Here is a 14,398-nt window from a genome sequence, read left to right as displayed (position 1 = left end):
TCGAAATGTTGCATGCTGGGGTCTCTAAAGCACCAGGCTGTGAGCCCCTGAGTTCTCGCTGCCAAACAAAAAGCTAAGTAGCTACACTTCGTCATTTTTGGCTTGTAGTTCATATTTATTTTTAGCTTTTGAATCCATGATAGCGAAGTAATGAAAAAAAGAACTCTAAAATCATGAAAAATACCAAACAGGCTGATTACCATTCACCACGGGAGCTGGAAGTCAGCATTCATTATTCTAGCACTAGCAGTAGAAGAAAACATTCTTCCGCAAGGACAGATGCTCTTTTAAGAAGGACAAAAAGGACATTAGATTATGACTATATATGCATGTCTGTGTTGAGGAATTCAGAAATAAAATTATGAAGTGGAAGGGGTTGCGATGTAGCTCAGAAATTTTTACTCGAGCTAAAAACATGGAAATGTTGTGCAGACATTTAGTAAGGAGGTAACAAGGGTCTATTATCAAGATATATGGGTTAATAATTTCATGGGGTTATTCAAGAATGATCTGCTATGATTGAAACCATGTGTGGAGGACTTGGGCCCCTGCAGGATGTGTCGCCGCAACAAAGGCTCTAAAGACGTATTTGTGCTGCCTGCTATGTGTGCAGATGATTGACTTAGATACACTTCCCAGACATAAACAGTAAAGGAATGTCACTGAAGTTCTGCATGCTATCTGATAGAGATGGAGAATGCTTACCACATTGTACAAGCCGATGCACCAACGTTCAAATAAAATCTGCCCAGAAAATCCATTAACAAAGGCGAACCAAAGCTGGAAGAGAAGAAAGTTCGAGAAGTTTTATATCAATATTGACCTAAATGTTTCCATTCACTGAAGAAGTAGCGGGGGGAATGTGGACCACCAGCTGGACACAGCTGCTGAGGGATAAAGAGCCACAGGATGTGGCGGTCTGTTCTTTCATAAAATATAAAGTCCCAATATCACATGTACCAATATTTTAAGGGGAATTTGTCCTGAAGGCATACATCAATTTGGTAAAGTGCACATATTTACAGAAAAGCAACTTATGTTTAATTTATATTGAATGTGTTTCATGGCAACGCTTTCTCATTGATTGGAAGAGTCTCAAATTCACGCTCTTTTCCCCTATAAAGTTGATTTGTTAAACATGATTCATCTTTGTAGGACTTTCAAACAGATAAAAACCATAAATAAAGAACAACAAAAACTCCTCTGTTGGTCATTTGTGAGCTTAGCTCATAAAATACCGACCCCCCTTAATCAGATGTCCACCTCCTCAACAAAGGTCAAAATGTGGTAGTACGGAAGGAACATGCTCAAATCATCTTCAGGAATAACATGGGATGTAGAAATAAATAGAATGTAGACAATTATTTATGTCTTCAAGTGGACTGTAATTCTAATTGGTTAAGCAGGACTGACATAAAAACAACTGTGGAGCAAAATGCCAGGGAATAAAAATATTTTAGAGAAGGAGGAATCAGACAGGCATAATTAGTAGAAGATGTGGAGCAGTAAGACTGCACTAGGAGAGAGTCGAGGATCACGAGGATGGACGAAAACCTGATTTAGAAGGGAACGAATATGGAAAAATGAAACGCAAAGTGCCACTGCTTAAAGTCATCTGAATTCTGGGGATACAACAGGATTCCACTGATTTTAAGGTAGACTTTAAAGCATCCTGTGTGAATCACAGATTCCACCTAAGTGGTAAAAATCATGACAGACTGAATCTGTTACTAGAGTTGAACTACAATGGCAACACAGAACAGCCACCCCATGATAATAAGAGTTGAGATCAAGTCTACTACTGAAATTTTACTGCATCAGATTTTTCCAAACCAGTTTCTTGAATCCAGGTTCCTTACATGCACAACTGTACTGAGTGTGATACCCAGGACAAAGGACTCATCAAGCCCCAGTGGGATCAAATGAAATACACCTCAATTCAATTGACAGATGAAATTTTCTTAAGAACGGCTCTCATTATTTCATCCTCTGGTTCAAAAAGCTACTATGAAGTCTCTTAAACCTAAGATAAGCTTGCCGACCTTGCTGATCTTCAAAAATCCTTCCACACACCAATTCACTCATAAATCCAACTGTCACCGAAGAGGTCCCCAAGAGGTGTGGCTGTTTCCAGTCAAGAAATATTGATGGGGGACTAAGAATCAGAAATTTGTGCTGTGTTCTGCATGCCGAATATTTTTTACAACACCTGTTCAAATATTAGCTGTCCCTAAAACAACATTTCCAATTGCACTGCTTTCTAACCACTGGCGGCCTTGACAATCAATACTTCAGCCAAAATTTTAGTGCAATGAGAGCCTGGACCCACATCTGACTCAAGCATATTTGTCAATTGTTTTAAGAGTTATAACCTTATTTCCCCAAGATTGTGTTATACTTTCATATTCTCCCATTCAAACAAATGAGCAAACACTGATAAATATCTAGTGAACACTTAACTTTTATTGTTTAATTCAGTTAATTTGTCATCTTTTGTTGAAGGTAGTGATATTTCTACACCTCTCCCCCCTTCCCTACATCAACTGAAAACAGCAAAAATAATTGAAAACAGCAAAAATAATTGAAAATAGAAAATAGCTATTTTCAATGAAACTATGGAATAGCCTTTATGAAAATACAGATGACACAGAATGAAAGTAATAAAAGCAACAAGACTAGTTCAAACAAGGGGGACTGCCAATAGCAGACAAAACCTACAGAGTAAAAAGTTTTGCAGGAAATAAGGGAAACTATCCAAGAAACAGCTGAATCAACTCTTATATTTAAAGGGTGAAATCTAGAAGCAGAGACAAGTCATGGCCGAAGCCCCTTGCCCCATTCAGCATGGCAAGCAAACTGAGGTTCTAGGGGCAATGTATACACAAACGCGGTTTCTCCCCACAATGAGGGGAGCAATGAGGAGGATGGCAGGATAAAATAGGGGGGATAAATGGCCATCAACTGGGCAGACTCTGATCAAGGGAACCTGAAAAGAAAGAAATGCAAACTCCTCTGGCAGAAAACCCGTAACATACAGACATTCAGTGTGAGACACATGGAACTTTAACTCACCGAAGGAGAAGAAATGGCAGTGAGGGAGGTGCTTACTGCTGTCAAGTTACAGGTGGCTAGTGTGGAAGAGGCAGAACATTTCATGACAAAATTGTTCTGAGACAACTTTGCAGCCCCTCTTCCTTACACATCATCAGAAAACAATAAGGAAAACACTATATATATATATACACACACACACACATACACACACACCCACATATATGTATATGAAATAATATAATAGTTAAATAAATGAAAATACTATGAACTAATCTTTACAGAAAGAACCAGGTCACAAGGTAGGAGAATATCTTGAATGCTCTTGACAAGCACAAGAAGAGCTCAAGAAAGTGTGGCTTTTCATTGAAATAAGAGCTAGAATAAGATGCCTAAGATATCAAAGAAGGAAACAAACAAGAAAAAGTCAATGTTGCAGATGAAAGGCACATAAAGGGGGATAGCTCCCAGAACTGATACTGCCGACACAGCACTTAGGGATAGGAAGGGAGGGATGGGGAAAAAATATGTCAAACAAAGTACAAAAGGTTAACATTCATTTTAAGAGAAACTGATAGCCTCTCAAAGATAATGAAAATAGTCCCCAAAAAAGGTGTACATTAAAAAAAAAAAGAACAAGTAAAATAGAAAAAAAATGTTCAAAGATATAATAAAAGAAAAATTCTGAAATATTCTAATACCTTTCTCAGCCAATAGGGAGAGAACCATTTGTCCCCAGAAAACAAAACCACAGATAAAGATTAATACCTTCCAGTATCCTGATATGTGAATTAATGAGTTAAAATTTTATAAGACTGCTACTTTAATACATTATGGCAGAAAAAGCAGCTAACCTACAAGGGGAAAGATCAACTGGCTTCACATTTCTCCCCAGCAGTATACAATACCAGAGGCCAGAGAGAATATTACAAGGCCTTAGGGAAGTAACGCAGGACAAGAATTGCAACAAAAGACAGAAACCAAGGAAACATTAAGAGCTAAAAACATGACAGAAAATGTGATGACGGAAGTAATAGTGTGTCTGTTATATAATATAGAAAATTTTAAATGTTCAGTGGATTAAAAAAAGCAAAATATATGTTATATATAGAGAAACATGTGAAGCCACCATGAAAAAGAAACACTATTTGAATAAAATCAACTTCACAATCTTGACTTACAAAGGCCTACAGACCAGGTCCTTGCCTGTTGTCCAGACAGCACCACTTCTCCTTCACTGTGTTACAACAGCCCTCTCTTGGTTCTTTGCAAGCACCAAGTATGGATCTTGCTTTATTATTTTGCACCCAAATATGAGGCAACTTTGTCAACAGCATGATATTTAGAAAAAATTGTGTGGTATTTTGGTCTCACTCCATATACTCAAATGAATTATAGATGGCTTGAATAGTTAAACATAAAAAACCAAGCTCATAGCAATAGAAGAAAATGGGGGGGAAAAGCACCTTTATATGTAAAACTCTGTAGACTTTAAAAACAGAAATTGTACCAAAAGAGGGCTAAATTTGAAACAATTCATTTCTATAGAGAAAAACATTAATAATGTTGAAAGAAAATAAATAGTACACACATACTTGTGACAACTAAGATGACAAGGACTAATTTCCTTAATATATAAAGAGTTCCTACAAATGAGAAAGAAAATGTCTAATAAGCTATTAGGGAAATAGGCAAAGAATATATGCAGTGTAATCACAGGGGTTAAAAAAACAACTTATAAATATAGGAAATCTCACTTTTTATGAAATACATGCACAGAGAGGTATCATGAGCAAAGACTTAAAGTTTCATAACCTGAGGAAATGGCTACCTCCTACCCAGATACTAGTGTAGCACTGTCCACAAATACATTTAATGTACTTTTCCTTTGGCCTAGTGATTCCATTTTTAGGGAATACTCTAAATGATATAGTTATAATCACACAGTATTCAACATGAAAACACAAGGATGTTTAACATGGTGTTCAAAGGATAAAAAAAAAGTAGAACCCATATGTACACTGATAGCTAGTTAAATGAATTATGGTTCATCCGTAACAGAGCAATACTGTGCAGACATTAAAAAGAATAATATAAAACTGTGTTGTAATACAAACGTCTCACAGATATATTAAAATGAAAAATATCAAGGTATATTCTTGAATGGTCATGACTGTGAAGAATAGATCCATATACTTTTGCATGGTAACTTTCTGGAAAACATGTAAGAAACTTAACATTCATTATCTTTACGCAGAAGTGTTAAGAGGTGGTATGGAGTCTCATACCTCTTGCACCATTTTGAAATTTTCAAAACGTGTTCATGTTTTATTTACATAAGTATTTCAAGCAGTATGTCTCCACTAGAGTTGATTTTTCCTCTGAGGACAGTGACAACATCTGGAGACCTTTGTGAGGGCCCTACTGGCATCTTGCTCACAGAGGCCAAAGATTTGGCTACATGTAATCCTACAATGCCCAGGGCAGCTTCCTAGAACAGAGAATTATCTGGTCTAAAATGTCAATCAATACGGCCACTACTGGGTGAAAAATAAATTTATTAGGTCAACCTGATAAAACTTAGAAATCTCGGCGTAACAGATGCTTATTTTAAGTGAAAGAATGGTATGTGACAGATTGCACAAAGGCAGGCTCCCATTTGTGTTTACAGGCTGGGGGTTAGGAAAGCTTCACTTCTTTTTGAGTAACTCCTCCTTGGCCTGACCTCATACACAGAACCACAGGCTCTAGTCTTTAGAGGTCATGGTAGCATTGGATGTAAACCCAGAATTTCAGAAATTTAGATCCTTCTACCAGAAACATAGCCTTATAAATTGTTAATGAGAAATTATTGTTAATGAGAAATTATTCTAAAGACTAAGTGAATTTCACATAACTAAGACACTCCCACTGCGGAAAATATATAATAGGGGGAAAAAATCCCAAGAAATCAACCATTTCTTTCCCAGCATTAACCTTTGCTCCAAGCAATCCTGAACCATGTAAAATATTTTAATCTTTACTTCAGATTAACATCCTTGATTAGCTGCATTTGGGATACTTCCTCTCAGCAGCCAGTGCTCTGATCCTGTCCAAGTTGGCGCTGACTTGGCCACATGTCTCTTTAAAGATTTTTGATATGTTTGTACTAATTTTTATCAGTTGCAGGTGGTGCTGTGGCATTTTGAAAAGTATAAACAAGCTCGTTCTCAACATTTTCCAGTTCAATTTCAATCTTCATTCATGTGATCCATCATTAGACGATCAGACCTGTTTATTTCATTGGAAATATTTGTGGAGAAAAACAAAATTCAAACCCAAATAAATGAAACAAACAAACGAAAAAATCCACCTCCTAATTTCAAAATCCACAAGCTGGTTTTCTCTTACATTGTAAACACTCACACTTGATTTCATCTTGGCAAGAGTTCCATAGGTGAAATGGAAAAAGTATGAGGACACACTGTATTTTTAAATAATTTATACAAATGTACTTAGTTGCTGCTTCATTTATTCATGAGACAGATACACAATGGTTCCCTGACACACTACAAAATCAGACCTTCGCAATGGGTAGTCATATACAAATGTTAATTCGTATACAAAAGAGAAAGCACTGCCCAATTCCTAAACACAAACGTCCTTTTTGGTGGCCCACATGCCCCAAGCATTACACCCACCACACAGCCCTCAATACAGACAGACGCCCTGTTCCTCCACTGATGGAGTTACTCGGACCATCGCTTGCTTAGAGCCACTGCACTTTACTCTTCTGTATTAATAGGGAGAAAGACTCCTCTGCCTTCACTTTCTTGTTAACTAGGAATGCTATTAAATGAATACAGTCAAAGCGGAGGGAGCCAAGCTCTGCCTGGCCGGCCTCAGACTTGGTGAGTTGGTGGGAAGACCTGCCAAGCACTGATGGCTTGCCAAGCTCCTGGGGTTTTTGGTCCTCAAATGCAGTCCTGTTATGAGCAAACTGACTCAAACTTATTAAATGGCTTTTCCTTCTTGGAAAAAGATCCTTCTTTGCTTTAACTGCTGCCTCACTGCCAAAAACGCAGTAACCGTCTTAGCTAATTGCACAAACCCCTGTCTAGAGGTCCTGGCCACATTGCACGATCTCAGCAGGCTGTACCTGCTGCCACTCTGCTTCTCAACTAACAGCCGGCATACTTAGATGACTGCCTCATTTGGGAGAGGGAGGACCTGTTCCTTGATTGACTCTGTTCTTCCAAGACCCAGGCTAGAGGACTTAGGTGAGAAAGTACCCTACGGGGAATAATTAAATAAATTAGCCATATGGTTTCTTGCTAAAGTGGCAATAACATCATGATCTACTGATTTGCACGTCAGGGCTGAGCTGATTAACTGGCATTACAGATACCTGTTTAAAAGTCAAAGTGCTATAGTCTTTCTGGAATTTGATCTGGACATGTGTATTAGGAAAAAATAAGCACATACTTCATCTAAAAGGCCTATTTTTAGAAATCCATTCTCATAAATAAAAGCACCTGTATGTAAAAATCTACCTTGTTTTTCAGTATGGGTAATCGTGGAAAGCAAAAATAAAGGCAAGCAGAAAGCACAGGGGGGAAAAAACCCCTAAAGTTCTTTATTGGTGGGGGGTCAACGTAGCAAGTCCGTAAAAGTATAAGCACTTATCTTTTGAAACGTTAAGTCTACAGGAATGTAAAGAAAGGAATGGATGCTAAAAAAATAGTACTAGATTGACAAAAGAAAAGACAAAATAAATAGGTAAGTTGGTAGACAGGTAGGCAGGTAGACAGGAAATCAAGGGGAAAAAAATCAGGGATGCTATTCTAGAGCAAAGGGTTGTCAGAAATAATAATGGTAGTAATAATAATAGTAGTAGTAGTAACAGCAAGATACTCTAAAAAGTCAAGTGTCTTCAGTCCAATAATTATGGGATCGAGTGGTCAGCATTAAATAGTGACTACTGTAATAAATGGGCAAGGCTTCAGTTCTAAAATCTCTGGAGAGTTTTCTCTGAGTTGGTCCCTGACAGGTACGATGTTGGCAGCAAACACCACATACTTATAAAACCAGTAAGGACTTCTTAAGGCAAGCAAACAAAAAGTTATGGAGCAATGTGTAAAGGAACCACTTTTAAAAATTAATTTTTTTAAAAGTAAATTCCATACCCAGAGTGGGGCTTGAATTCACAACCATAAGATCAAGAGTCGCAGGCTCTACCGACTGAGCCGATGTATAGAACCCATTTTTTTTCCTGTAAAACCACAAGAAAAACATCATACACTTACATGTATTTGTATGAGTGCACAGAAAAGTAGCCTAGCTAACCTGTTCCTATGATTACCTAGAAAGGAATGGAGGCAGATAAGGAGAAATTATTTTTCTTTATACATCTCTATCATTATTATAACACATCAGCATTACGTTAAAGAATCACATAGAAGAAAAGGCCTTGTTATTCTCTATCACTGCACTAGGCTCATTGCTAAGTTAGCTCGTCACATTGATAATTTTTCTTGCACTGCTTGCTGCCTGTCTACCCCACCGTGTGTAAGATCATCACGGCTGGGGATGATAAAGATTCTGCTCACTCTTACACACTCAGAATCTAGTGCAGTCCAGGTGCTCGATAAATGAATACATGCAGAATATTAGCATTTAACATTAAAGAGGGAAGGTCACTCAAATGGAGCACAAGACAGATGATGGATTTGGCCAAACACCTTTCATCCTAGTTTGAGCACTTAATTGCTACATGAGTATAGGCAACTTCCTTAATCCCCTAGCTTCATTTTTTTTTTTTTTTTAATGAACAAATGGAAAGAAAGCCACACACTGCAGAATGGTCATCTTGGTATTTCTGATGCTGATAAAAGCTAACTTATGTCCCGTGCCAAGAATCTTGGCAACATTCCAAATGAATATCTCATTTAAATCTCATAGGAATTTAATAAGTAGGCATTGTCCCCATTTCACAAAAAGAGGAAATCGGGGCACAGAGAAGATCAAAGACATTGTGGCTGGTGCCAAATAGGTCGCTGTTAACATCAGACCCTATATAACAAGTGATTTTTTAAAACAACATTGAAGTTAAGGTGATTCAGAATTGAATCATTTATGGCTATTAATTTACAACACTGATGTTTTAAGATTGTAATGTGAACAAAATACTTCACAACCATAAGCACATAAGCAGATCAAAAAATTAAAGAAAATGACCCAAACCTTAATCCTCTAATGCCATGTAAGAAAACTAAAGGATCCTTTTTACATTAGAGTATAAAGTGTTTTTGAAAAACAGGCTGCCCAAATGTCCCCCATTTTGCATAATAAAATGCAGTCACTCTGGTTCGACATATTTTCCTGCAACACTGTGAGCTAAAATATTATGATCTTCTACTAGTATAGTAGAAACCAAGCTAGCAGACAATCAAAAGCAAACCTCTAGCCTTTCCTTATCTAAATTCTTTGAATAAAAAGACAACACAAATACTAATGTGACAATCTAAGTCTTATTAATGGGAACTAGAGTTTCAAAAATATAAGAAATTTTTCGTAAAAATAAATGTAACATATGATATGCACCTACACATTTCTTACTTTCTTTTCCACTAAAATCCTGAATGATACAAAGTATTAAATCTTACAGCTCAAAAGTCACAAGAGTTTAAATACAGGAAAGTCTAATAAACACTTTTAAGTTTAATTACTAATTTTTCAGTGCTACAAAATTCCCCCCCTTTCTATGAAATGACATGCTTATCTAGTAGAACATCAGGTAAATACAAAATCACGGTTCCTTCCCATAAAAGACCATAATACCGACCAGATGGTATATGCACAATTAAATTGATTTTTAATAAGGAATTCTTGGCACAATAGAATGTAATCGCTCCAAATTATGTCAAGGACTACTTACAATTTTTTATAGTTCAAGGCTTAAACTCTTCAGTCTAAATTCGGTGCTACAGTGCTAGGGAACAAAACAGCTCTGGAGACCAGTAATGGAATAATGAGCCTTTCATCTGGAGGTCATTGGTTAGGATCTGGGATCGTTCATTAATGACATGGTTGTTTCCAAACTGTGGTGTTAGAACAACGGTGGGGGGTTTATTATGGAAGGAGTAGCAGAAATATGTATAAGAGCATTTCATTTCTGGACAAAACCTATGGCAAGTGTTCAAAAACATGTGTTTTATAACCAACAGAGTAATGGACCTAACATACTGACGATAAGATTTAGTGCCTGCCTCCACAGGCCTGGGTCGTAAGAAGGCAGATTTTTGATGCTGTTTCTCCATCCCCATCAGCCACCTGATGCCTGTAGACTGAGCAAGGTGTGACATTTTCTTATTTTCTTGTTCTGGAAAGTGGGGAAAAGGTCTGCCTTCTGTCTCAAAGGAGAATTAGGAGGAAATAATCATATGTATTTTTAAAAATTCAGTTACTGAACTATTTATTAGATCCTACTTCAAATTATGCTCTGTGGTATGCATCTGAGTTACAAAGATGAAGCAAATACCGTCCTTGTCCTTAAAGAATTCAGTCTGGTTGAAGACAGGTTTGAAATGAATCAGAGGTATGAAAAAGTTCTTTAGGAACACAGTAGAAGGAGAAATGGATTTTCTCTATAGGATTCACCACAGCTTTTTCAAAGGTGGTGGGTCCTTGGAATAGCAGATTCCACTAATCAATTTGGTGGTGGTGTGTGAGGTGGGGGAGAATGGGCATTAGAGGTAGGGGGAACAACTTGTACATAATTACAGCAGATGTGGATTTCCAGGTGGCTAGAACAAAGAAAATGAAGTGAGAGGAGAGGGCTGGGTTCAGACTGTGAAGGACACTGGACAGGTGTTCTTCAAACATGTGAACACCTATGCGTGTATTGCCCAAATGTAGCTCCAAATCTGAACAACTCTCTCAACAGATTTTTATTTATTTATCTTATTGTGGCAAAATATACATAACTTAAAATTTACCATTTTAATCATTTTTAAGTATAAACTTCAGTGGTATTAAGCATATTCACACTCTTGTAAAACCATCATCACTATCTCTAGAATTTTTTCATCATCCCAAACTAAAACTGTTCCTATAAGGAGCTCCCCATTTTCCTTCCCTCTTGCCTCTGGTAACCACTCTTCTACTTTCCTATTTCTATGAACATACCTATTCTAGTCATTTTGTGTAAGTGAAATTTTGCAGTATTTGTCCTTTTGTGTCTGCTTTATATCTCTCAACATAATGTTTTCAAGACTCATTCACATTGTAGCAATCATTAGAATTTCATTCCTTTTTAAGGTCACATAATATTTCATTGCACATGTAGATCACATTTGTTTAGCTATTCATCCCATTGATAGCTACTTGGATTGCTTCCATCTTCTGGCTACTGTAAATAATGCACTTATGGACCCTGGTGTTCAAGTATTTGATTGAGTCCTTGTTTTCAATTTTTGGGGGTACATATCCAGAGGTAGAATTGCTGGACTATAAGGCAGTTCTATGCTTAAGTTTTTGAGGACCTCCATACTGTCTTCCACTGTGGCTGTTACCCTTTTAGTTTCCCACCTGTAAGGCACAAATATTCAATTTCTCTACATCCTCACCAACATCTGTTATTTTTTTTCTGTCTTTCTTTCTTTCTTTTTCTCTCCCTCTTTCTTTCTTTCTTTCTTTCTTTCTTTCTTTCTTTCTTTCTTCCAAATAGTAGACATCCTATCCTAGTGGGTATGGATTGGCATGTCATTGTGGTTCTGATTTGCATTTCCTTAATAGATAGGAGTGTTGAGCTTCTTTTCATTTGCTTCTTGGCCATTTGTATACTTTCTTTAGAAAAATGCCTATTCAAGTCCTTTACTGATTTTTGAACTGGGTATTCTTGTTGTTGAGTTGTTGGAGTTCTTTATATATACTGGATATTAATTCCTTATCAGATACATGATTCACAAATATTTTCTCCAATGCTGTGAGCTGTCTTTTCACTCTATTGGTAGTATTTTTTGATGCACAAAAATTTTAATTTTGAAGAAGTCTAATTCATCGGTATTTTCTTTTGTTCCTGTGCTTTTGGTGCTGCATTCAAGAAATCATTGCCAAATGCAATGTCATGCTTCCCCTCTATGTTTTCTTCTAAGAGTTTTACTGTTTTAACTCTCATATTTAAGTCTTTGATCCACTTTGAGATAATGTTCCTATATGGTATAAGGTAAGGGTCTGATTTTCTTTTGCATGTGGAATAGCCAGTTTTCGCAGCACCATTTGTTGAACAGACAATCCTTTCCTCATTAAAAGGTTTTGGCATCCTAGTCAAATATTATTTGGCCATATGTGTAAAGGTTTATTTCTGGGCTCTTTATCCCATTGCTCTATGTGTCTATCTTTATGCCATTACCACACTATTCTGATTACTGTAGCTTTGTAGCAAGGTATGAAATCAGGAAGTGTGATTCCTCCAACTTTGTCCTTCCTTTTCAAGATTGTTTTGGCTATTTGAAGTCCCTTTAGTTTCTATAAGAATTTTAGGATAGTTTTTTTACTTCTGCAAAAACTGTCATTAGGATTTTGATAGAGATTGCGCTGACTCTGCACAGTGCTTTGGTCTCAATACATTTTTAAGGTAATGTAATTTTTAAAAATTATGATAAAGGCTAGTAGCTGCAAAGGATATAATTTCTGGTATAATGTAAATATTGACATTTTAAAATAAGTTTCAAGATTCTTTTAATGTATCCAATGGATTCTAAGTACAAGTGGATGCCCATTATTACCCATTTAAGAAAGCTACGAACAAATACCTAACAGTCAGAAAGTTTACATCACTCTTTTTGTTTTGAACTTGTTTTCCATTACACTTGACTCAGATACGATTTAACTTTAACTTAATGTACTTCTGTTGGAAAGTCTTATACTGATTACCCTATCATATTGTACAAGAATAGAGATTAAAATTAATTTTCTTTTAATTTCTTCTGGCTGTATAACTCTAGGTCCTTAGAAGTTCTTTTGGATTCGTTCTCATTACAATTACTTATAATACACAATTGATAAAAAATATACATTTTAATAATCACTAACATATAAAATTTTGTCAGAAATATATATTTTAATGAGACAGATGGAGCCAAGTACTGTCTCTGCCTATGAGTTCATGTAACTGTGGAAGAATATCACCTATTGCTGGACCAAGAAAGGGTTCAGCATCATTTCTAGTCTATAGATTTAAGTCTTGAGAAATCTAATTCACATAATAAATGAGAGTATAAGGTTTTATTAGAGCAATATCTATCAATACTTTGGATCTCTGAGCCATTTGCCCAAAAAAGAAAAAACAAAACCCACAATACAGTGTTCTAATACACTGAAGTCATTGGAAAAAATCCACCTGCTGACATTTTGATTAGGTCCTTTTTAAAGTTTTCTGAGGGCAGAGAAACAAAACACATTGACTTGCAAAAGATTTGTTAACTACTCAGCAGAATAATTTACTTTCTTAACTTCTAGGAAGTATACCTAAAGGCTACATCAAGAATTTTCAAGTAACTTAATATTCCTGCTGTGTTTTCATTTAGATATTTTTTCACCAATACAAACAAAAAATTTGGGGGAAAATAAACACATTTTTCATTTTTAATACACTATTGCTATTGCATTATTGTTTGATAACAAGTTTCCTCTTATCACACAGGGCTACCTTACATAGCATTCTCTTTGATGAGGTCCTCTGAGTGTATGACACGATCACCCTTTATCACATGCTTGAAGTAGTCTTCCAAACCTTAGAGCTGGAGATTTAGCTGATTCAAGCTTTGGAAGATTCCTGCCAAAGGAATCCCAACTGGCAATCCTAACCTAACCGGCAATGCCTGACTTTATTCTTTTAACTGATAGGTGAAATCAGAAAAAAATTCTGGCTTTAATTTTCAATTAAAATATACATGTTAATATTCATATCTCCACGATGACTGTGTCACTCCTGAGCTTCCATGCACAGATAAAGATCAATGGGATGAATAGAGCCTTGCCATGAATATGGTATCTACATGAAATATGGAACAGTTGCCTTCTATGTTTCTTACTGAGAGTCTCTCTGGACAGTTCCTCAGGAGCCATGTGTCACTGACCACTATGTGGGATAGAAGAGGTAGGGTTTTATTTTTTCAATAAATGCTGTCTCCTTAGTTTGTATCTGACATCTTTTTGTACCATGGAGCATGCCCCATAGTGAGATTCAGAAGAGGTGAAATGTATGCTTTTCTTCCTTAAGGTAGGACATGTTGACTTATGGAGAAGGAGGTGGGGAAGGAGAGTGCCCTGGAAGTGATCTCTGAGAACGGACTCCCATGGAAGT

At 36.6% G+C, this 14,398-nt stretch overlaps 1 protein-coding gene across 3 annotated transcripts in view; it reads right to left on the bottom strand.

The window, feature by feature from the left end:
• ATP8A2 (ATPase phospholipid transporting 8A2) overlaps positions 1 to 14,398 on the bottom strand; it is a 587,617-nt gene that overhangs the window by 164,983 nt on the left and 408,236 nt on the right. For all 3 annotated transcript variants that reach the window (XM_032838223.1, XM_032838221.1, XM_032838222.1), the window contains exon 28: positions 706 to 780. In XM_032838223.1, the coding sequence (XP_032694114.1) occupies positions 706 to 780 (75 nt within the window). The remainder of the gene's footprint in view (positions 1 to 705; positions 781 to 14,398) is intronic.

The sequence above is a fragment of the Lontra canadensis genome, unplaced genomic scaffold (assembly GCF_010015895.1).
Source record: "Lontra canadensis isolate GAN:19392208 unplaced genomic scaffold, GSC_riverotter_1.0 scaffold103, whole genome shotgun sequence".
NCBI classification, from domain to species: Eukaryota; Metazoa; Chordata; class Mammalia; order Carnivora; family Mustelidae; genus Lontra; species Lontra canadensis.
Note: the sequence above shows the minus strand (reverse complement) of the source record. Positions and strands in the feature narration are given on the sequence as shown.